General features: G+C 41.4%; 1 protein-coding gene across 3 annotated transcripts in view; it reads right to left on the reverse strand.

Annotated features, from left to right (window-relative positions):
- LOC103139833 (pre-B-cell leukemia transcription factor 1) overlaps positions 1-25213 on the reverse strand; it is a 79976-nt gene that overhangs the window by 11355 nt on the left and 43408 nt on the right. For all 3 annotated transcript variants that reach the window (XM_016672757.1, XM_007554674.2, XM_007554676.2), the window contains exons 3-5: positions 7176-7420; positions 4954-5144; positions 1597-1732 (exon numbers count right to left, since the gene is read on the reverse strand). In XM_016672757.1, the coding sequence (XP_016528243.1) occupies positions 1597-1732; positions 4954-5144; positions 7176-7420 (572 nt within the window). The remainder of the gene's footprint in view (positions 1-1596; positions 1733-4953; positions 5145-7175; positions 7421-25213) is intronic.

Raw genomic sequence — 25213 nt, forward strand, 5'->3', positions numbered from 1 at the left:
ACAAATAAATAGTAGATGATAGTCATTTTTTAAAACGTAATCAAACTGGGGCAATATTAGCAACCAATATTTGTCTCCATCTTGTTGCCGTTTGTTTCAGAAGGGGAACGGGAGAAGTCTGGTCATGTGACAAGGATGGTAATGAAGCAAAGGATTGTGGGAGTTTAACTGAAACAGAGAAGCAGTGGTGAAGTCAGCGCTGAAGACACAATGTAGAAATGTGTCTACATTCAACATTTTTTTCAAGGTGTTGAATGGGTAATGAGATATAATAAATATACAATATCAGTAAATATCAGTAAATACTGGTTATTGGTCATAACATCAATGGATATTGATATAAACACCTGGATAAGACCTGGATAAGAGCAGCTTGGATACAAACATACTGTAAAACTAAGTTCTATAAAACAAGTTTGGTTCCTGTGGTCATAAGTTTCCAAAATTAAATTTAGCATAGTTTAACCTTGCTTTTCTTATCCGTGTAATTTTTTTTACCTCGTCTTCATGAGGCTACAATGTGTTTTTATTTTGTTGTTTTTGTGTTCTTTATTATTTTAAAGTATTGCACAATGAGTGACTTTTAAACATGTTATATTTATATTTATTGCGTGCTTGTGTAAAATTTCCTGTTTGGCAAGAAAGTTGACTTGGTATAAATAAAGTTAATTGATTTAAGTTTGAAAATATGATTTCTTTAATTGTACATCGCAGTTGGGCGAGACAACATGATAAAGTGCAAGGATGTGATACTTCAGCAAGGTGTGATTTTAGCTGTAACTCCATTGTTAGTAAATCTCTCTAGATGAAGGTGGTTCAGATCCCCCATATCTGACTTATACTGCACTGAGCAATTCCTCAGATTTGTGGTGTGGTGTGTTATGTGGTGCGTTTTTGTGATTATTGTGGTTTAAAATGACTGATTTATTGATTATATTTCATTTCAACCATTTCAATACTGATTATATTGAAATGGTTTTAATAAAAAAAAATGTAATGTTTCCTTGATGTTTAGTATCACACATGCTTTCATCTCCCAGGTTCTGCTTTCAAGAGATGACGTGTCATAGGAAGTTAAATTAGAATGGTACGAAGGGGATTGGTCAAAATTCCCGTGAGTTGCAGTGATTGGTCAGAAAAGAAGGAATTTCAGAAAATATTAAGATGATTGGTCAGGATGCAGGAAAGTAGCGATGACCTGTGAAATTGCAAGTTTGCACAAAATTTATGAATGATGAATGAATTTGTATTAATATTTGCCATCTCAACTTCCTGCAGGGACTGACTAAGGATAAAACTTCAATTTAAACTCACGAGGGCATTTTGATGTGCAGTTTGCGTTTCTACTAAAGGAACCTTGTCACACCTCAGAATGAGCTTTTACAGTTTTTTTGAAAACTGTAAAAATGATAAGGCATATTTACACCATATCTGTTTTAATGAATAGAACAGCTAGAAGAACAGAAGAGCCGCCTGTATCCAAAACAGCCTGTGAACCTTGTATTAGGTCAGTGGTCCGGACGTTGACAGCATCTTCAGTTAAAACGGTCCTTGTCCCACAGCGGGGGGTGAGGGGAGCCTCTGATCTGCTCGTACCTGGGCCACTGTGATGGCACACTTCTTAGCCAGCTCCTCTTTGGCCTCCTCGCTGGGGTAGGGGTTGCTGAGGTGTGAGTAGAAATACTCGTTCAGGATCTCCGTTGCCTGCTTGTTGAAGTTTCGTCTTTTCCGCCTGCAAGGAGAACAACAGGTCGGTCTCAGCGCGTTGGACAGCAACAGTGTGAAATCTGACCTGACCCACCAGGTTGCATCCAGTCATTGACTCTGCAGCATTCCCTCACACTGAGCATGCACGTAGTGACAGTGGAGAGGAAAAACTCTCCTTTAACATGTCTGACTGTTAGTCACGTTGTTTGGAAACATTCATTTCTGCACAACTATCTTGATGTCCCACAAAACCATTTCAATCTGTTTGACACTTTGACCTGTGGCACCTTGATTCTGTTGCCATACTGATGGCTTCACATCAGGAACTTAATTCAGTAAGTGAGACAGATTACATAGATTAATTCCACTCGAAATGATGCTTTCAAGACTTCATTTTTGGTAAGTATGTTGATTTTCTGCTTCCAGCTAATTAAAACATGATATTTAAAATTACAATACTACATCAGACCAATAATAAACATTTTTAATACAGAAATGTGTCTACATGTTTAAAGGTTGTTATTTTCAAAAGGAGCCTCGTCATACTTTAGCGGCGAAGCAATCACAGTTTTTTTTTTTAGCCTATTATCATTCTTTCCATATTTTTTGTCTGAAAAGTCACCAAATACAGAAACCAAATGACTAAGTTACCGACAGTGGGATGACTATTGTCAACCACACATATGCAGATGTGACTTGGGGACTGTGGCTGATTTTCAGACCTTTGCAGAGATTAGATCGGTTTCACATGTCTCAGCCAATCACCAATCTCCAAAAATCAATTAGATTGGGGTAGACTTATCGGCTGACCGCTTTATCAATGCACCCCTAGTTTATCATGCAGAAAAGAGGGGATGGGTGATATGGACATAAAATTTTATCAAGACATTTTGTGGTTTATTTTTATGATTTATTGTGTTAGCAAAAAAGTATCAGTAAAAGAAATCTTAATATTCACCACAGTCTTCTTAGTAAAAGTATATCAAACTGTTCTAAAAATAAAACACATGAATCTTGACCCCAGATTTATTAAATAATATACTCATACCTATAAATAAGACATAACAATTGGATTCAATAAAGTATATCTAAGCATAACATTCAAATTGCAACTTGCATGTTTTAACTGCTACTTTTTTCAGGTTAAAATCAAAACTTTCAGAATCAGATCGTCAGATCAGAATTCAGGATTTTGCTACTACATTTTATAGGCTCTTCTTTAAATAAGATTTTTTTTTATGGAATGCTGGTTGTAATTGATAATAATACCTCAGTAAATGAAACCCTACATGAGCTTTGTTGGAAGCGTATTGGAAGCAGGACTCTAGGAAGCCATGCTGTTTGACAGCAGAGACGCAGGCTAGACTGATCCGACATGAACACCAACATATTTATCTGCCAGAACACCTTTAAGCAGACGGAGCAGAGCGGAGCTTTAGAGCTGGCTGACCCCTCCATCTTCTGCACCTATCAGGTCACGTCTGGCGGCGCCACATCCCACCAGGGCTTTACATAAGCTGAAAGGGAACTCTTCAAAACCTCTTTGCATGTGCCGGCTGGCTGAGGAGATTTGCGCTAAAACCTGTGTCCCCCGCTCCAACAGCTCGCAAGAAAAATATGTAAATGTGCACAGCATGGGCTCCAGCAGCCAGTAGATTAATCAGAGGTGCAGAGCATGCTAGTGCCTCTCAACCAGTAAAATCTTTTGCACATTTCCCATCCTATTCCCCTCTTTGCTGCTGCTGCTGCTGCTGCTGTGGCGGCGGCACCGTCATGTTCATTTGCAAGAGAATAGATAGGGAAGCTTTATACGGGCGCACACGCCTCATTTAAATGTTATGCCTCCAACCCAGGCTTTAAGTGGGATTTATCCTTGGAGAAATTTATGCAAATCCAAAACACGCATCAAAGAGAACAAGCGATTACATTAAAACAGGGAAACTGTTAGTGTTGCTGAGCACACGGGGAGCACTTATTGGCCGACTTTGCTGGGTGTTCTACTCTAAACGGCATCCAAACATGCAAACCAGCCCACCTTGTGTGGTACGCAGCAAAGAAAAACTACAGAACACAACACCAAGCTCCGAATGTCAGTTCTTCATAGGCGTATTTGTGCTGTTGTTATGCCGACAGGGTTTCTGCAGGTTTCACCAACTCAAATTTAAGCCTCTTTAAGAGAGATATAATAAAATGTAAGGCCTGTTTCACAACAGAAATGTATAAAGAAAAGTTCCATATCGTATATCGTTGTGGTGCCATGCTTTATTGCACAGAATGAATGTCGCGTTGTACGGGTTAGCAACAGAAGTGATTGAGTGGCAAAGATGAATATCGTCCAGCAGTGATAAATTTACACTTATCCATGACAAACGCAAAAAGCTAGTAGGCTAGAATGGTTAGCAGCTAGTTAGCGGTAGCTTCGACAGTCTTGAGCCACAGAACGCAATGAAGATGTTTGTGTGAGACTCAATCTGCTACCCAACAGAAAAGTCTAAACTACATAGAATATTAGATTATACAGAGCCCCCTAGAGGACATGGGGTGATTTTTTTCTTTTGCGTTACCTCGCAAACATATTGCATTCCCTCACAATAAATTTGCAAATACACTCGGGACTTTATATGTAATCACAGAAAACTGGTCAAAAATCAATTGTGTTTGTTATGTGATATCTTTAGGTGGAGATGGGACTGTTCATGAAAATGACCCTTTATTTCACAAACAGGGTCGTTCATGAAATAAACGACCATTCAGACTAAGACTAACTGTAAGATGGGAATATTACACTGAGAAAAAGAAATAGTTTAAATATTCCAAATAGTTTGGATGTTTTCTTCTTTACTTCTTTCCTCCTTTACTTTCTTCTTTTACATTAAAAATTCTGTCATGTTTATGTTTCAGAGTAGAAATGGAAAGCTCATGTTTGAACTGTTTTGCTCAGGCTTCTTACACACAAGTTTGTGTTTGCTTTATTCAAAAGAAAGATATAAAACTCCAGACAAGTCACAAACGAGATACTAAAACACAAAGAAAAACCTTACAAAAACCTTATTTTGTAGCAGAAAGATATTCAATATTCAAGATGTTGCTTGAACTGCCTACTACACATGACCTGAATTTCTACTGAATTTAAGACATTTTAAGGTCTTAATTTAAGATACATGAATTTAAGGCCTGTGTAGAGCACAGAGCAACACAAATGTGCACACAGATAGAAAAAACACACACACACACACACACACACACCTGGCATCGAGGAAGCGGGAGCGCAGGATCATGACAGCTTCGCACGTGCTCTGCTTGAGCTGCATCTGGATGGAGCTGAACTTGCGGTGGATGATGCTCACCATCCGCTCGATCTCTTTGGGTGAAATGGGCCGCGTGCGAGACTGCTCCCGCAGCAGGTTCATGACGTGGGTGGTGAACTCGTTACAGGCCTGTGGAGAAGGCAGCAGCGGTCAGTCAGAGAGCAGCCAGCCTCCGCCCGCTCACACACAGCTGCAGATGGAGATCCTCCATTTATCAACAAGGCTGTGCCACATCTGTTGCGCAGAGAAGAGTCGCCTGTATGTATGAGGTGCAGTGTTCTCAAAACCCCCGGATGGAAGATAAGGACTTGTATGTTTCATATTTAACAGAAATTGTGATTGAGAGAAACCGGTGACAGCTGCTCGCTCTCAGACAACACACACTAACGGCGCGGCTAACCCTGGGAGTGGCGTTTAGTTGGGTCTCCGGTGTCGCCGGGCGTGAATGTGCTGCAATATTCCGCTCTCACTGTCTCCTCTTCCCTCTTTCTGCTTCTCATCCCCATCCCTCCCTGGATTTAGCTGTGTCAGGGTCTGTCTGTGTCTGTCTATCTGGGCCAAAAGCGACACTGTTGTCGCGGATGCGGCGGATGTAAAGGCAATGAGAGGAATGCACACAGTGACACGATGCGCTACATATGATGGACTAATCTGGGATAGGAGGCATCAGAAGTGAATTCCTCTCTGACAGCTGATGTACTGTACATTAAAGAAAACACAGTGTGTGCGAGGCTTGTCACTTTATTCCACAAAGAATAAATGAATAGAAAAGAGCGATTCAATTCATATCAGCGCTGAACTGATATAGATTCTTTCTGATGTTTAAGGCTTACAACCCAAAAATATCCTGCTGGCTTCATGATGGTTTGGAACCGACCAGATAGATTAGAAAATGGCCTGGAAGAGCCATGAACAGTTTGACCTCCTTTCATATTTTCACATGTACAGATGTAGATGTGTTTTATCGAGATGTAAAATTATTGTAGATTTATAAAGTTAGTAGAAAATGATAGATGGTTTTCAAAATGTTTTACAAATATGGAGCTGAAAAGTGGGGCATGCATCTGTTGTAAAGTCTATTTTACATTGACACAATTCAGAGAATCTGATTATTTTCAGAAGTTTGAACTGAAAGGGAATTTTAAAAATGTGTTTTAAAAACAAAATCTGAAAAGTGTGGCATGCTGTTACATTCAGCTTCACTCTGATTAAATATAACATGACTGTTCTGACTGCAGACACTTTGAAAAACAATTGTATTAAATTTTTCCCACTTGAGGAAGTGCCACAGACCAGAGGTTCTTTTGGCTAAAAAAAGATTAAAAACATTAAAAAATCTAATGTGGTATTTTAATGCTGTGTGAAGGTAGCCTCAGTATGATTCATCCTACCATATCAAACTTCCTCATCTATGTTGCGGAAAAGCATCCCCAAAGCATGATGTGGATGGTGTGAGGAACACAACCACATTTCAGCAGAGATCGTGTCTTCAGGATGATGTGCATTTTTAGTTTTTCACCAAGCAGAGCTTTTTGCATTTGACCCCATAAATTGGAGTTAGGTCCCATCTTCCTATAGAACCTTCCTTAACCTGTTTACTGAATCCTCCACATGGCATTTTGACAAACTTTATATTTTGTTCTTCAATAATAACTTACTTCCTGACATTTTACCAAATCCTCCATGTTGTTTTTATCAATAACGCTGTCAGTTTAGGCCATTCCTCCTCAACTTTCTTTGAGAAAGTCAGCACCACATGGCTCCTCTATTAACCCTTTAGCAACGTTTTTACGAACATTGCACTGAGAAGTAGGTTACATACTGAGCTCAGCTGAGGGGCCGTTCCACCAGATGTTTGCCAATTGCTGATGGCTAGTCTGAAGGGGTTGAGTAGAGAAGTTCTGGGGAAGCAGAGATCTGTGAAGCTTGAAAACTTCGGCTCTAAGTCCAACCATATGTTTTGCACAGCTGAGTGGTTACCACGGGAGATTAAAGGATTTCTCAAACAGGCATGAATTAGAATTAGAATTTATTTTTGTTGTTGTTGTTGATGAGGGAGTAACATTACAACATGATGTAAAGCTCAAAAAAGTTGCTTTTAAACAATACTGCTCCTTTAGCATCAATAACCAGATGTGCAGCTGGTTCTGCTGTCCTCACCTGTTCATACTTCTCCAGCTCTGTGTGGTAGATCTGTCTGATCTGGGACAGCTTGGCCCTGTAGTCCGAGTGCTCGGCTGAGTTGTCGGCCCCCACGCCTCCCGAGGCGGCTGCCGCAGCCGCTGCTGCTGCCGAGCCCCCGCCTTTCTCCGGCCCCGACACGCCCTCCGCCAACAGCATGTTGTCCAGGCGCATGAGCTGGGGGTCCGGAGGCTCCTCCTCCTGGGCACCGCGGATGCTGAGCACTGTGGTGACAAGAGGAGGTCAGAGGTCAGTCTTAAAAGGTCACACCTACAGCTGGGGTGATGGTGATGTACAGTTACAAGCTGTCAGCGACGTAGAACTGCTGCACGCCTGACACACAAGCATGGGTTTAGCAAGCAGAGGGAGGGAAAGGTAATCTCAAGCAGAGGGAGAAGGAAGTAGCTTCAGTATAAACTGAATCCTTCACCATCAGTTAAGTAACAGGCCTGACATGATAACAAATTTTGCTGGATGATAAGTTTTTGCGATCAACGATGTTATTGTTGTTTTGAGACCATTTTTGAATAATATAAAGGGAATAGCATAAGAATACTAGAACACATTCTCAAAGATCAATAAACTTTAAATTCTAATGAACATAAATTCATTAGAATTTATGTTCATTAAAACATAAATTTTAATTAACATAAAAATGTATGTTCATGAAATGACATCTGATTGGCTGCTTCAAACATCAAGTAAAGACAACTTCTGAGTTTGTTAGGATTCTGGGTCAGTATTTTCACTACAAATGCATAAATGACTTTACAAAAACATACATAATATGAAATGTGAAAATTTATTGTAATTTGGCAGTGTTCACTGTTCATATCAGGATTTCTTTGGAATCCTGTATTAAACTTCTGCAGTCTATAAATGTATATGTAAAGACAAAATAAAAACAATCATTTCAGTTTGTGTAAACAACACTTTTGGCTACAAAGATACTGAGAATTAGGCTTTAGAAAAAGTTTTTGTTTTTGTTTACCAAGTGATGAATTGGAAAGATGAGCAGCAGATAAATGGGACAATAACAACATAATCCAGGATGATTTAGTATTTTGGGATCTATTCTCCATCAACATTCCCTTTTAATTTTCTTCTGTGTCATCATGTCAGCCGCTCTGGTAGAAGCTGTTTGTCTAAAGGGATTGGAACGATTCCTGCACATGAGCCGGCCCATTTAGAGTAAAACACGACATGACAGAGGATCGCTAGCACATTTCATATTAACCAGCATGATCTAATGTGATGTAGTGAAGCAAGGTGTGTGTGTGTGTGTGTGTGCGTGTGTTCAGTTTGGCAAGTCAGATGGGTAAAAAAATGGCCATCCACTAGAGGTCTCTCTTGCCATGTAGGACGTTTAAATCCCACCTTCCATTTTCTGGGGTGAAATCAATGCCTGGCTCAGACTCGTCCTCCTCCATCCTGAAGACATCCATTTCAATAAGAGGCTCCTCTAAAGCATTCTGCTCGACAACGGGGCCACAAGTTCCTAACGGATCCCAACATCAACCCAGAGTCGGACTTTGTCATGGGGAGCACTTCATTCATTCAGAGAAAATGGGAGCGCTTGGTGTGATTACCGGGTTGGTTACCCGAGAGGGTTTGGGGGGTGTCGTAAGCATGAGAACAAGGCCTACTGTACAAGGACCCCGCCACCCGCCCCCCATTTTCTGTCAGGGCGAGCAGAAGAGGTCAGCGGTTCAGGCAGTGGGCTCAGCAGGGGGTAGATTGAGAGAAGGAGGGGAGCTGGAGGAGGAGGAAGATGAAGGACGGAGGTGGGGAGCCGGGGGTCTGTTGGGATATCAGTGTAAAAACATACTGTCTCATTATCCAGTCTCCGTCACCTCACCAGTAATCTATCCAGGCTCAGAGGGGGGAAAACTCAGGCACCTTCTAAGCCCCGTTGTGACCCGATCAGACCCGCTCCGTCAGAAACTCTAAACCCGCCTGTCTGCTTTGGTTAACATCCGTCAGGGCCGGCCCCCGCCGCTCCCTCTGCTCCTGACTGCTCACAAGCATAGGGGCCACCGTCTCCTAAAGTTGCTGCCTCATAAACACCCGCGTGAAGAGGCTGTTAAAACCAGGGAATGAAGGAAAATAAGCCGCTGCCAAGCAATCCGTCCAGCAGGAAAACAATGGCGTGGATGTGAAGACCAACAGCTTTTCTACACTGGACACCAGATCCAGTTTAGTAATCCCCAATGCTGGTATATTCATATATTTGTTGAAACATTACAATGCAAACAGGTTTTTCAACAAAGGTAGTCATTTTGAATCCAACAGAAACTAAAGGAACTCCAAGATTATTTCCATTTTTGTCTCCAACAGGATTCCTTTCTATGCTTTCTGGAAATGTCTGGAGAAAAACAGAGCACATGGATTTCTATTTGTTTGATGTGTTTTCATTAGATCAATCGTTTCTTCCTTTTAACACGTTCACCTTTAGTATTTTTAGTTTTGAGTTACTAACCGACTGAATTGAGTTACTAACCGACTGAATGGACCACTACAAAACCGCCTTAAATTTACACTAGGTTGAACCAAACCAGCGGTAAACCAATTAGAGTTTTCAGGCCGATTACTGCTTTTTAAAAAGACTGATGAGTTTAGTCAATACCTATTTTTTTTGCCTGAAAAGTCGCTAAGTCGGCAACAACGGGGTGACTGGTTAACCTGCGCAGAAGTGACCTGGTACGTGATCTGTCAGTTCTCTCTAACGCCATAGCAACATGGGAAAATAGCTGATTTTCAGACCTTTGTAGAGGTTCATAAGATCAGTTTCTCATGTAAGAATCAGTCAATTGCCAATCATCCAAAATCAAGAAAATCAGGGCAGGTAAATCGGGCCACCCCTATTTAATCCTCCCACAGTCTAAAGAGATGGGTCATTTGGAGCCCATGAGCTTTTAACTCTTTGCGTGGTGGAACATTTAGAAAAATGTTTTTGTGTGTGGTTTTGTGAACTGATGGTCTGACAGGACATCCTTCGCCCTGGTGCTGTCTGAGCATCATTTGCCGCACTTCTCCTGAGTGATGTCGCATTAAGACCACAGGGATATAAAAATTACTGCATTCAAGATTTTTAACAGTTCAAAGTTCCCAAACTTTGCTTTGGACAATCTGCATTCAGTCAAAGATACTCCATTATTTATTGAAGCAGTCAAAAAAGTTTCAGCATTATGTGACCTTGTTGTTTGTGGAATCCACAAATCATAAGACTGGACTTCTTTTCAAACAGTTTCAGGCTTTGTAATCAAATGCCTAGAATGCTAAAAAAAAGTGTAAAAATATATTAATCTAGAAAAGTATGGAATGTTACAATAAAATAAGTGTAGAAACCCTGATCAAAGCATACCTACCTAACCATTTCATCTGATTTAAAAAAAAAGAATCTTTTTTTGTTGTTGTTAATATTAGAGCTGATCAATGGAAAATGAACCTGTTTCTGTCTGTGGACAACTAGTAGGTGAATCTTTACTTAGAAAATCATGTAAATACTTGCCCTGGTATTTTAAAGGCAGTAGGTTGGCTAATACAAAGATTATCTTTAAATAAAGACTAACTTCAGGGTATGAAACGCAGGAAGAACATTTTAAAGACTAATATAGTTAAAAATTCAAGGCTTGACTTTTTTTCCAACACACTCATAAACTATTTAGGCTGTGGAATGAAAAGCGAATGTAAAAATCCTCAGTGTCCACAAAAGCAATTCTCTTCATGCCTGCCAAGTTTCCTGCTTAACATTCGGCGAGTGTTTATTTGACTTGGCTTGAAGCTCCTCCAGCATCAGTCTTCTAGGAGCGCCTGTTGCAGAGAAGGTCATTTCTTAGGAGACGTCTTGGAAGGGAGACAGAGAGAAACTATCCGGCACTGTTTTTTTCCTCCTCCCTGGCTAAAAAAGAAAAGGTCATGGAAAAAATGGGAAACAAATGACTGGATCCAGCAGTGCCGCTTACTCCATCTGGTGCATTATGCTCGAATTAAGCACATGAAGAGCTCTTAAATTGACAATGAGCGTAAACTCTGATGCCATCCCCAGACTTGGCTTGTTGACACGTGTATCTTAGCCTTGCTAATCAGCCTCACATCAGACGCAGGCAGGCCCAGATCCCGGCGCCGCTCTCGCTGCTGATCCAGCTGTCTTGGAGAGCATCTGTCAGGAGGGACCCAGGAAGGAACAATGCATTACGCCATGTTGGCTGTGTACTGTCATCCCTCATTGACAGCACATTGTCACACTTACACAGCGTCCTCGGAGCTGGGAACAAGCTAAGTAGCTGCCTGCCTAGAACATCAGCTCTTCCCACCATCTCCCTCTTAGAGAGGGCCGACTTTAGATTTCTGAGTTCATTTCTAATTGAACAGAGAAAAAAAGTGGTTTTGTTTTTTTTTTCTTACAAACCACAGGCTGAACAGTGCTCAGAACTGATGGGAGCAAATGATTTATTTATTCTGTGTGGAAACCAAAGCACGTAATTACAACAATGCAAAGATTGCCTCGAACAAATGAATAGAAGAAGGAGAAAAAAGGGGATAATGTGCCTCCATAAACTTGGCTTTGCTGTGGGTCGTAATTACACGACTCAGTGAGGGCCACTTTATTGGCTAATGGCGGCCTAATTGATTCATCCTAATGTTTCCAAGCCTTGGGTCTGGGCCGGCAAAGACTGCTGCTCAACTTACTTAACCACCCGCAGACAAAACAGCAAAGCTTCTCCAAGGGATAAACAATTATCTCAGTGTGGTGGTTTGAGCCTGAACCCCCCACCTCTCCACCTCCTCCTCCTCGGTCAAACGTTGCCACTTCCTGAATGGCTTGTAGTCAGCCGATCTACTCCATCCTCCTGCTGTTGACAGGTAATCCTCACAGGGACGCCCTGCTTTGCTTTATTTCAGATGTTTATACAAAATGCAAACCGCAGGAGTTCGGCGGTGGTTGTGATCATTGACTTGACCAATAATGTGGCCAAAACGCACAATTGTGGTGGGATGCGGCAAAGGAGGAGGCCGGGTGCTTTCAGTGCTCCGGGTACAGATGAAATGTCAGCGACGGAGAAGGCAGGAAAATGTAAACTGGAATGGGAGAACGTGACATTTGCTTAACCTCGCAACATCTGGCCTTTTCCCCAAATCAAATCGATCTTTAATAAAAGCTTGGGGCAATTGGCTTTTGGAGAGGTGGATGTTTAACCATCTCTCCTGCCATCGTTTATCTGGGAATATTTATTTCATTTCTACACAGCTGAGGGATAGGTGGGTAAGGGTGTGGGAGGGGGGCTTTTGCTCTGCTAGGGTAAGCTTGGAATATCACGCTTGTGGATGATTTACATCCCTATTTGGGTGGAGAGAAGGCTGCTTAAATCCCCCCACCACCACCTTCATTGCTTGTTTTCAGTGAGCACACATGTAGGATTCTTTGCTCCCTATATATTAGTCATTCCAGAAGATTGGCTTGTGGCTTCATATGAAGATGGGTGTGGGTATTAAAATATTAATCCGAGCAAATATACATCAGTTGAAGCAAGGCCGTTTTTGCAGGTTTTACCAACTCAAACTTAAGACATTTTTAAGATCATGAATAGAATCTATATCTCAAAAAAAATTACAAACTTCGTTCAGCCAACTGGCGGTACATTTGCATGAAAAATTCTAGCTAGATAACTAGCTAACAAGGGTATGTTAGAAGTGAGTTATCGTCTCGAGTTACAGAATGCGACACAGATGTTTGTGTGCGACTCAAACTTCTGCCTAACAGAAAAGTTTTTGTCATGTCAAAATGTTGTCATGTCAAGACAAAATTTAGGATCTGCGACTAACATGTTAACAGTCAACTTAGGTTTAGGAATTTAAGACATTTTTAGCCCTTAATTTTAGGTACATGAGTGTTTCAACAGTATAATGGCAATAATTGACTCCAATCATTCCCATTAGAGAGAAAAATACAGCAGACAGGTGGATACAGCCATCCACCTATTTTGGATGGTATCCAAAACAGGTTTAGTGGCCCAGGAAAAATGTGGGAAAAAGAAAACGGAGGAAAAAAACAATCAAATGATCAAGATGATACATTTGTTGGTGACGTGGGCTTGATAAGAGAAGATGGAGCATCTTTTCTGGTGTTAGCAGGTTTATTTTCTCCTGCTAGTTAGGATAACTTGGATAATTGTTATTTAGAGACAATCTAGAATCTGTTCATCATCAACTCAGTTTTAGTACTGAATCAACATTGTGCTGCGATATAAAGGAATGACTGACTCCAGATCAGTTTACTCAGATTATAGCGCAGAGTTTTTATAGCAACTTAAAATCTGTAATTTTGTTTGACGTGCTGATTTACTGTTCTTCGTATGATAGATTTTGTTATCAGTTTAGTTCACCTCAAAGTGTAATTTTAACTGAACCTTTTTTTTGCCTGTTAAATGTAATAGATTGTAGCATTTTTGTGGACCATTGTTGTTGGGGCCCCCAAAAAGCTAGAAACGGCCCTGTTTCAAAGCTCCTTCACTAAGCAGGAATCAGGGCCCCTTGATTTATATTTTTGACAAAAAAAAAAAAAAGAAAAAAAAATCAACTCTTGGAGAAAATTCGATGGCAAAAGAAAAGAGGGGTGTTCTTCAGGAAGGACACAGATCCATTACAGATTGTCACATCATGCCGCCATACACATCAGCAGTTGATAAATATGAAAAAACATTCAAATTGACAGCAAATGGAAGCAAGATCCAGGTCTAAAAATACACTTCTTAGTCAGTGACAACATTTGGGGTTTGTATCAAAAGCTTGACAGGAGGATTAAGATTCCTTCCAGGACACAGCTCGCATCTTCAAAAATGTTTTTTTTTATTATTTTTTTTTATGGCATAACAATATCAGACTGGCACAGTCACGGCCCACCATGCTCCACAGTCCAGACAGCTTCCCCTATCAGATTAACAGAGGCAAATGGCAGCTTGTCAAAAACCATTACTATATGTAATCCCCTTCTAGATTTTCAAGGCATGTTGACAGGGAGCGTTGGCATGGAAGCCTGTCACAACGATGGGCTGATTGGGGGAAAACCTGATGTTTAATTAATGACGTTAGGGCTACTCTGTCACAGTTTGAGAGATGGACTATAATACATAAAGACCTCGGACTCAGAAAGGAGCAGACCCATCAGTTCTGCACCTGCATACTGGGATGTAATAAGTAGGGTTACTTTATGAGTAGCAGGACAGGGACAATCGGACAGTCGGACACTTGAAGACAGTTAGGAGACATCATATTTAGACTGATCAGCAAGTCCTTGACTGCACATTTCTAGAACTCATGGATTACACCACCTCCACTCCCCAAAGACAGCATGTTCGTGTGTGTGTGTGTGTGGGGGGGGGGGGCTTCTGCTCAGGCACGCTACAGATTAAAGGTGCCTAATCAGGACATTAACACCATCGTCAAAAAGGCATTAACATTATTTGGCAATAAAATGCTTGCCAAAAGTTGTTTATTTCCATCAAATCAACATTTAAAAAAAAAAATTGAAATAGCATCTGGCACGTTACCATTTTTAAACCTGATTAAACACCATTAGCTTCTAATAGCATTAGTGTAGGTTTTCTGCAGTTGGCCTTTTATATGGGAAAAAATATTTCAGCAGCATGGCTTTCATCTTCCTCTCATGCAGGATAACTGAGCCTGTGATGTGTTGTCAATAGCGGAATATTTCAGGCTTTTACCTTTAATAGCAGCCTTTACATTGCCTTTTGTATCAGTGAAATTCAGAACTATAAAATTAGGAATCCACCAATGTGTAAACTGATATTGCTGTTTTGGCTGATTACCAATATTTTCTGATATTCTAAACTTTTGACAACATAAAGAAAACATCCTCACTGCTGACATTGATTCTCTGCTCTCTGTTAAACACCCAACAGTTCTGAACTGCATACTATCACCGTCACATGACCAAACAAATACCACATGGCTGACTCCTTCCCTCCTGAAACACCAACAAGATGGAAATAAACACTAAATCCATCCAATAACATCGGCCGATCCCGATGTTAATGCCAATATGTTGTGCATTCCTAAAAAAAAATGAAGCATGATATCAGTGAGGTGTTTGGAGATGAAGGAAGTTATAAGAATACATTTTCCACAGAGGCATGTTGACCTTCATTCAGGCTGCAGCTTGTTAGATGTCAGCAGATAACAGGAAGCTTAAAATATTACAACAGAGTCACTCTGCTTTGTCCTTTTGAACATAAAATATTAGGAAATGTTGGCAGTCTTATTTTAAACCTCATAAACCTAAGGATCTATTGAATCTTCCTGGAATCCACAAGAAGATATAAGAAGCTTCAGAGTTAAAATGTAAACTGTAATATTGTCTTTGGTATGTAATTAAACAGAAATCCAGTTTAAAGGAACAATATTTTGTATTTTTCAACCATACAGTGCCATTTTATAGCATAATCAAGTAACTTGGTAAGTTATCTTTAGTTGTAAAAGTATTTACATATAAAAAATAACTTAGAAGAAATTTGACTTCATAATTTCACACCTTGAAATTGGCGTTTGTCTCTTTAAGACTGGCTGCAGGAGATTCAAGGATTCTTTGAATCCTTGAATGAAAAGAATCAAAGCAACACAGCAGGTACGTTTTTGATGAGGGAATACATAATGTATAAATCAGAAAAGTCCATTTTACATAATACCTCCATTTAACTGCAGAACTATGCAACAACAGCTCTTCTCTCTCACGTACACAGTGTGACATCACCTTTGCTAGCATCACTAAATGACTGATTGAACAACTCAACAGAAATTCGATTTCTTTCTGTACAATATTAATGTGGACACAGTTAGTTATCTTGAAAAAAATAACTGATAAATACTGTGAAACTGAAATATTTAATTATATTTGTATTTATCTGAATTCCAGTGATTGAACTTTCTGAGATATATATGTATATTTCTGTTTTATGTTACAACAAATTTTAATGGAAGAACAGTTCATATTTCAATGTCGGTGTGTGTAGTTCTTAAAGAGAAACTGGAATTGGCTAAAAGGGGAATTGGCAGGTCAGAGCTCAGAAACTGACCACAAATAAGTCCTTAAATTTAACTTATTAATAATAAAAATCAAAGTATGGTCCAACATATTTCAGAATCAAAATGGGAGTAGTCTTTGCCTTAAGTGGTTCATCATTAAAACCACACGCTTGTTTGGCGAGAGCCAAGTGCTTTTGCATAATTAACCCTTTCTGGTCGGGCAGTGGTCGGCCTGTCGGCTTGAATTTACAGTGACAGCGCGGTGACAGCCGCGGCCCTATTTGTTTGCACCGGTGCTTTAGTGGGCACACTTCATTGTGGCTTCAGCGGTTAATAAATCACAGAGGAAGCCCTCTCTCTCTGCGCGGGCCTGTGCTACGGTGGTCCTGTCACGAGGAGAGCACCCGAGCTGAAGCGACAGCTACATGCTAATTCAACATCGGCATAATTCATTATACAGTCGCAAGTGTAGCGGGATGGAAAGAGAACCAACATACACCAGGAGGAAGATGACAGGCATCAAACTATTAAATCCTGCTTTCCTTAAGTCCCCTCTGTTTGTCTTTGTAGAGATTCGACTCTTTCAGCTCCTGTCACCAGCCGGAACATTATATCATACATTCACTTCTTTATAATTAGATATGCACAACTTCTAAAACAAAGGCAGCCATGTGCTGTGTTCTAATGCTAATGAAAAATAGCAGAGGTCAATAGAAGGAGTTTTAGGTACAAAGTGAGCTTCTTCAACATTGTTAAAAAGAAATCTGCCTTTTTATGTAACATCCTGATCTATACAGCCACTTACTGTCAGTCATCCAAAAGTTAATGGAAAATGACATATCAAATGGTAGATGGCAGCTACTGCACTAAAGGGGAAATTAGCAAAAAGATAAGGAGTCAATTAAAGCGATAAGGCTTTGTGCTCTTCAGAAGGTGAAAACCAAGGAGAGGCAGGCTGACAGCCTTCACATTAAGGTGCTCTGTTACTCCCTCATCCTGTGTGACCACTCTGCTTTATCACCAGCACTTCATCAGAGGAAGAGGACCGTCTCATCTCACACACGTACCTAATTCCCTGATACCACCAATGGATGTCATCAGAACTGGGCCCTTTAAAATACTATGCATATTGGCCAGGGAAAAGCAGACTTTCCCCTGGCTTTTCCCTCGCAGGTTTTGGGGTCAGTGATGTTCCCAAAAAACTTTCATATCTTTTTATTCCAAGTACCAGACTCATGTCATCATTAAGACTTTGAAAAATCATAAAACAGCATTATTTCTGTTTGGGTCAATCCAGCGTTAGCCGTTTGGGCGCACATTAGGGATGGGTATCAGTTGAAGAGCATCCAAGCAAGTGTCCTGTGTGTCTCACAGGAGCGTCCAGCAGCGTGCACCAGACTGAGGCCGTCCACTGCCTCAGGCGCTGTGTTGACTGGGCCTGCCATGTCATTAACAGTCGCCTTGTTCTGCTCTACCTTATTAAAGCCATTCCTTCAGGAGGGCAGACGAGCATGTCACAGTGTGAAACCAGGCCAAGGAAGGAAGGTGACCATGCTGCCACCCTGGGTTCTAGCAGGAAGGGCAGGGGGCTGTGTTGTCAGCCTCCTCCTGGAACCCCTTGTGGTCCCCGTGATTCCCTTGTCAGTCTGTGTTAATGGAAGTCACGGTGGTTGTGCGCCTTCGTATTCTTATCTTGTGTAGCAGCGGAGTCGAGCAACCCAGCAGTATCTGATCAGCCTAACCAGCCGCCACCGCTGCGCTGAATGTTGTTGATGTCTCTTGGGTTAGCGAGGAAAACCGCCAAACACGACTGGATCTAGAACTGGAGAGTCTGGACCGAGCTCCACACGATCCACTCAGCATTCAGCCTGGTAGTGGGCAGCTATTAGAGGTTAAACGGCTCTTACTGGTGAGCTCCAGGGAGAGAAACTGCTGGGGAACGGGCCCAGATAAACTGGAAAGCCTGACAGCTTTTAGCTTCGTCCTATTGCGACTAACTCACTGAATGACTGGTGTGTGTGGCATTTTTTTTCCCTCTGAGCACCGCTCTGCTGCTGCCAACCAGTTTATGTAAAAGTGATTAGCAGTAATTAATCCTTAATCACCATGATTAGCCAAGTCGCAGTAAATTAAGCCACATCTGGAGCAGCTGAGGGCTCCTGAGTAGCAGCAGGCGGGCTCACGGTGAGTGGAGCTGCTTATGGAAACTACCTGGAACACCTGAGAGCAGAAGCACTGGCAGCGCCTCGGCTGCCTGGTCAGGGTTTCACCTCCGACACGAGCCAACCAGGAAGCTGTAGCTTCATACCACACCACAGCAGCAGGAGACCTGCTAACTGTGTTTAGCTCAAGCACTGAAAGGTGGAAACGATGGAGGACCAAAAACTGACAGAAACGTACAGATTCCCCAAATAAATCTATCAATACACTTAAAGTGCACCAAATAATTTTAAAAATCAAACTACACATTTTCATTTTTCATTTTGTATAAATAGAATGTAAATTAAGGCAGAAGAAACACTTTTCCAAATACATTCTCTTTCATATAAAGCTTAATAAACATACAATGCAGGTAATGTATATGTATGTTAGATCAGGGTAAAGCACTTCCTGTGACAATGTATAGTACTCTGTATGTTTTTTACCTTCACATCTCAACAGATATAAACGATTAGATGGACAAAGTTGGTGTTCAACAAGAGGTCTCACTTCAACAAACTGTAGCTGTGTGTCTGTCTCAGGTGCATTCTTGGTTTCAATATGTTTATTCTTCATTTACTAAAGCTACCCCCAGTGGCTAGAATATCCAGAAATTTTACTCCTGTAAGAGTAGTGATGCTTCACAGTAATAGTACTCATGTAAAGTAAAAATTGCAGTGTAGTAAAGTTACTCCTAGAATCAATTTTTCCCCAAAAAGTTACTCAAGTAAATATAACTGAGTAAAACTAATTAGTTACTACCCAGCTCTGCATGTAACTGACTTTAAATCTTCCAACACAATTGAATTGACAACATTTTTCTGTATGTAAACTTACTTATTTTTAGAGCGCTGCAAGACCTGAGCTGAATAAAGATACATTCACACAGCAGGAAAATGCAACCAAAATCCTCTTTGTTTTGACCAAACATGATCTATATCTGACTCTTTCACAGCACTCTGAATGGTCTTTTCAACCTTATGTGAACAATGGCTGAAACTTATAAGTACGAAAATTATAAAAGAAGTCTGTTAGTAAAGTGCATCACATCAGAATCCCACCACTCCTGCTTCTGACTACACATCCAAACAGACTTCTCTACAGAAGTTGCTGTTGATGCTCTATAAAAAGCCATTGCTTTGGGAAAAATGGGAATTAAGCATCAAGACCTGCTATGTGAACGTAGCCAAAATGAGCTGAAATGACTTGAACTGAACTATTCTCTCTTTCAACGTTAGTGGATATGAATCGTCCCTTAATCTGGGTTTCATTTGGTACTAACTGCCTACTTCACACTCCCAAGTTTAGAAGTTACCAATGATTGTGAGAATATGAAAAAAAAACACGTTAAACTCCCAATATGAGAAATGAAACATGAATGAATGTCTGCCTGCCCTCCATGATTCTTCTTTCACGGAGACAAACTTTCAGATTTCATCACTGACCAACACTATTCCTCTCAGGATCGCATCTCTCCACTACTTCCCTGGCTGTAGTGAGACCCTGTATGTTGCAACCCCACTGAATTGGCAGAAGATCTCTCAGGGGTTGGTGGTTATAATGGAGCAGCATTGGTGGGGTCTATATGTAGCTTTTCCACTGCAGATAAGTGATGCAAGAAGGCTGGTAGTGTGCTGTGAAACTGCTTCCATCACAGCAGGTGTGCTGTCTCTTAGCCCAATGTTTCTCTTTTTACCTCCCCCCACCTCCCTCCATCCCCAAGTGCCCCAGTCTCTTTCTGTTACACAGCTCTAGATTAATTACACACTTTAATGAGCTGAATTATTAATGGGACTCTCACTTGGCAGTTTAAGGAAATGCACAGGAGAAGATGCAGCCGAGTGTCGGGAATCGGCGCTCTCATTAAAACATCACCCCACACCCCCTTACCCCCTTCATATCCCAGACGCCTTTGGGACCGGTGTTATTTAGCCGCAGAAATAATAGGATTTGGTATTTTACACATCGGGAGCAGCGGAGCCCGCTTGAGCATGAATCCTTCAGCGATAAAGCCGGAAACCTGCAGAGGCTTGTGCTCGACATTATGTCATTACGACCGCAGGCCCCGGGAAAATGAAAGGCCATCTAATGCAGCCACTCAAAAGGGTTCCCTTTCTGATTGTTCAGCACAGATGGGAGCAATAATACCCGAAATGAGACGGACTAAAGCGTAAGCGCAATGAACAAAATTCCAGGGCAATTTCCAGGTGAATGTCTCATTTCCCTCTGCTCCGAAACGGATGGGTTTTTTTTTTTTCTATCTGTGATGTTTAAGGGAGTGAGGGTGTTCATCAACCTCAGAAATGTGGTGGAATTGTCATTATGAAAGCAGGGGAAAAAAGTACAAAAAAAAAAAGCTGTGGGAAAATGAGATTATTCATATAATATCACACCTGCTGATAAAAGAAATGCCGCAGCGAAGAGACAGGAAATGAAACCAGGAAACAAGTTTTAGAGTTGTTCCTGCAGGTTTAGGTTTCTGTGGAGAGAAATTCAATCTCCTCTTTGTTTCTGTATCTGGGATGTCTGTATGTTCAATAAGATTAGGGATGCACCGATCCAGTTTTCTCACTTCAGATACAGATATCGATACAGAAAAACAACTGAATTGACTTCAAATGTTTCTTTTTTTAAACAAAAACCTAAAACACAGACACAAATGTACTGAATTACAAATTTATTTGATAATTCTGCTCCAGGACAGTACACTCAAATACTTGGCTATAAATAAATAAATAAATAAATAAAAAAATAAAAAAATAAATGGCTTCAGAATCTTGGTCAAACATGGAAAAACAACCAAATTTTAATCTATTCAGTCAGTGCTATTAGGAGTAGAACAGCCAATGTAAAAAAAAAAAAACAATAAAGAAACTGAAACTGATAAAAACTATAAGTAGGCTACCATGGTCAAACATGTAAACAATAAACTGCAACAAACCTTCTTTCAAATGCTTCAGAAAGTACAACTAGGAATTTAAATAATAAAGCATGTCTGAGCACAAAGCATAGAATTAGACTGAAAAGATCTGCCCTTAAGGATCAGGTGCATTGTCACAGATACCCGATCCAGAATTTTTTTTCAATACTGGGACCGATACAGATATTAATATCAGGTCATTGCAGCTCTAAATAAGATGACACTGGTTAAAACTCAAATGGATGATGAGATGCAGGGGATTTGTTCTCTTATTAGCAGTATGTTCATGTATCATCAATTGTTAGGTGTGTAATGGGATTTGCTGTTGCTTTGATAGATGCTGCACCTACATGAGCACCTACACTTTCAGACACTTCACTAAGAACAAACTTGTGGATTTACAGTGGGATCTCTGGGGATCTCTCTGTGTTTGAGAACAGAGTTGACTGCTCCTGGTGGCATTACAACTAAACACCGTGGTTCAACATCAAGAGGGATCTGGCTTTATCTCCGTATTTAAGAAGAAGGTTCAGGAAAACTGATGACAATGCCATGATGAATAAGTTGCATTCCCCACTCCGCCTCAGTGATGCTGCACATTAGCACAAGATTAGTAATTACTGTGGAGAGTAATCAGATGACCTAGAATGGCCTGGGTGGCACTGCAGGCAGAGACTTTGTGCTTCCCCACAGCTCCAGACACAAAGCCCAAGGGATTCTACTACCAGAGCGCAGCTCAGCTGAACACCCCCACCACCCCCCCAGCCCTCCCAACCCCCCAGCCAAGATAAACACCACACAAGTTCAGCGCTGATGAGTGAGCCGCTGATTACGTGGGTTCTTTTCGGGTCAGGGAGCAGATGTAAATGTAGGTCAAGAGGGAACCCATCCTGCCAATCAAGTGGTGTAATGGAGGAGGATAGAGTCGGTGTCTCTGTAGACACAGAGAGAACCAGGTCGACCCCACAGAGGAGGGGCAATTCTAGCTTTAGTTGGGAATGTTAGGGTGGATTCACTGCTGTGACATTTGGTCCACCTTAAACGAACCATAGTTTGTTTCCTCCATTGGTCCTCAGGTGCGAATACACTCAAGTAAACCCTATAGCAAACCAAACAACCAGGCCGAGACCAACTTTCTGATGTATTCTCAATCTGCTTCCAAATAAACTCTGTTGTGGTTCAATTCTGGCGTGAATACAGACCAGCCGAGTCAACTACAAGAAATATAAATCTGTTTGGATTTTACGAGCCACTGTTGATGGACATCATGGTAAAAAATTGCCCTTGAAAAATTGCCTAGCAAAAAGTAAAATGTGTAAGCAACCCCCACCCCAAACACAAAAAGTAAAGTCTGCTTTTGTTCCAGACCAAACGAGGGACTTAAGTGTCAATACACATGTAGGGGGTTTTCACACCTGGTAGTCCAGTAGACTTGGTTGGACTGGAAACCAAAACTGCAACATTTGGTACATTTTCAGCTGGTGTGGTTCTCTTTCACACTGCATTGTCAAATTAACTAAATCTTTTGAAAACCCTGTTTACCTCCTCACCCGTAGAGGCGCTGGACCGAGAACCAGTGAAGGAAACAACATAAAAACCTCTGAAGACGACAATGAGCGCAACTTTCTTCTTCATGAAATGTAAGCAAATATGGAGTAGCATCAGATGCAAGTGGTTGTAGGATTTCTCATTTGACTTTAGTAAAACACCATGAGTCATTTCTCTCACTAGTGCTAGACTTCAGCATTTGTTTTGGTTGTATTTACCCAGAATTTCCTGATCTCTAGTTCACTTTCTGCTTTTTGAGCAGTCTGTTCTGCTTGGTTTTCACATATGCATTCAAACTCCACCAGAGTTCACTTCTACCGAACCGAGTCCTAGGTTGTTAGGTTGACCAGAGTTTGCTTTTTGGTCCACATCAGACTTCAACGCATTCATACCTCACCAAACGAACCAGCAAACAAACGACAGCTGGATTAAAGTGAATTAAACACACTCCTCCAGCTTCCCCTCCCATCGTCCTCTGGTCTTTCTAAATTACACTTAGGTGTGAGTGTGTGTGCTTGTGGTTGTGTGTCTTGTGATGGACCTGCGACCTGTCAGAATGTACCCCGCCTCCTTGCCCAATGACCGCTGGAGATAGGCACCAGTGCCCAGAATAGACAATGGATGAATGACCCACATCCTGCATGGTCTGCAGTAGAGGTGGACCAATCAATTGGACAAAGATCAGACTCTGACACTTGTCTAATCATCGATTAGCAGGTCAAATATATTAAAATCTAATTTGTTTTCCTGTTATTTAAATGCATCACAACCTTGAACTCGCACTACTTGTGGTCTATAAAACTATAAACCAGGGTACACTGGAACAGCGAAGCATTTTAAAGTTGCTAGGTTGTGCGTCTTGAGGACTTGAGAACTCTGGCATTGACCAACAATCTGTACTCTGACTGGACGCGGAGGTCACTATGAACTATGTAATGTGTCACAGTTACAAGTCTCCCTGGTCGCGCTAAAACAAGATCCCCAGAAACATTAACTGAGATAACCTCTCAACTACCCTCTCTGAACCAATTCCAATTCCCAAGAAAATCTCAGCACTACGAGTCATGCAGCACTCCATTTCACCTCACACACAGCTTAGCAGCAACAACCTAGGGGTTGACGCTTGTCTGAATAATGTTATGCTAATACTCCAGTCCACCTGTATTTACCCTTAAGTGCAGCAAGCAATCTGTTGATTGCGAGAAAGCAATTTTCCTGAAAGAAGGGGAGAGGCAGGCGGCGAGAAAGACTGAATGAGGGGGTAACAAGAGATCTTCTTTAAGCTGCCGAAGAAGCAATTTACGGCGGACGGCAATTTTCTCTGGCTGTGAAAGGAGTGCGGCTCTAATTGTGCCTACACAGAGAGCCATCATGATGGGGATACAGAAAATAGCAGCGCCAACTCACACTTGGGTGAGGTGGAAGCAGGAAGAAAAGCTGCAGAGACTTCCGTTTATTCCATTTATTTACTTAAAATAAATCTATGTCTATAAAACCATACATTTTGAATGGCTTATAGAAACATTACGTTCTGGTTTTTAATTCAGACAAATTATGATAAGTTTTAATATTATTAACATCCAGCTGACATGGTGACACATACAGAGTGTCTTCAACTCCAAATGCTATAATAACGAACGGTGACGTTGCCCTTTTAATTTGTTTGTTGGGCCTTGTACTGCAACATTGAGAAAAGGAGGGCGGGGGGTGAATCGATCTAAAAATAAAGCAGCAGAACCGCGTGTGTGTGGTGCCAGATTGGACTGGGCTCGGCGCGGCGCTACGCTCGCTCTGCCTCGACTTCTATCTGCCCGTGTGATAAACCTGCTAACAGGCCTTTATCAGGGAGCAAGGGGGAAATATGCTCCTGCCAGATTAGGCCCCAGACTCTGCCAAGGTTATAAACAGCCTGTTATCTGCGTCCCAAACAGAGTAATCCGCGCTCTATCAGCACCCAAACATATGGGCCACACAGAGCAGAGATAGCCTCTGATGGACACTTGGTTTTAATTGCGGTGTGAGCCAACGGAGAAGGGAGAAAAAAGGACATAAAGAAGGTCTGTTGCTGCAGACGTCTCCCAGGCCCCCAGTGGAGCTGGCCAACATTCACAAAGACCAACCTCGACCTTTCTGAGATGCTGCACCTGCTCCCTCCTGAGTCCTGAGGCCATATCATGAATGAGCAGAGCAACGTCAACGCTATGCTCCCACAAATCTATTACAGCTCTCTGTATATTTGTTCCCCTCTTGAATTAATATTTCCCCTTTTCATCCCATGTCATTTGTTGTCTTTGTGCATTTCTTCGCC

This window comes from Poecilia formosa, unplaced genomic scaffold (assembly GCF_000485575.1).
Source record: "Poecilia formosa unplaced genomic scaffold, Poecilia_formosa-5.1.2 Scaffold65, whole genome shotgun sequence".
NCBI classification, from domain to species: domain Eukaryota; kingdom Metazoa; phylum Chordata; class Actinopteri; order Cyprinodontiformes; family Poeciliidae; genus Poecilia; species Poecilia formosa.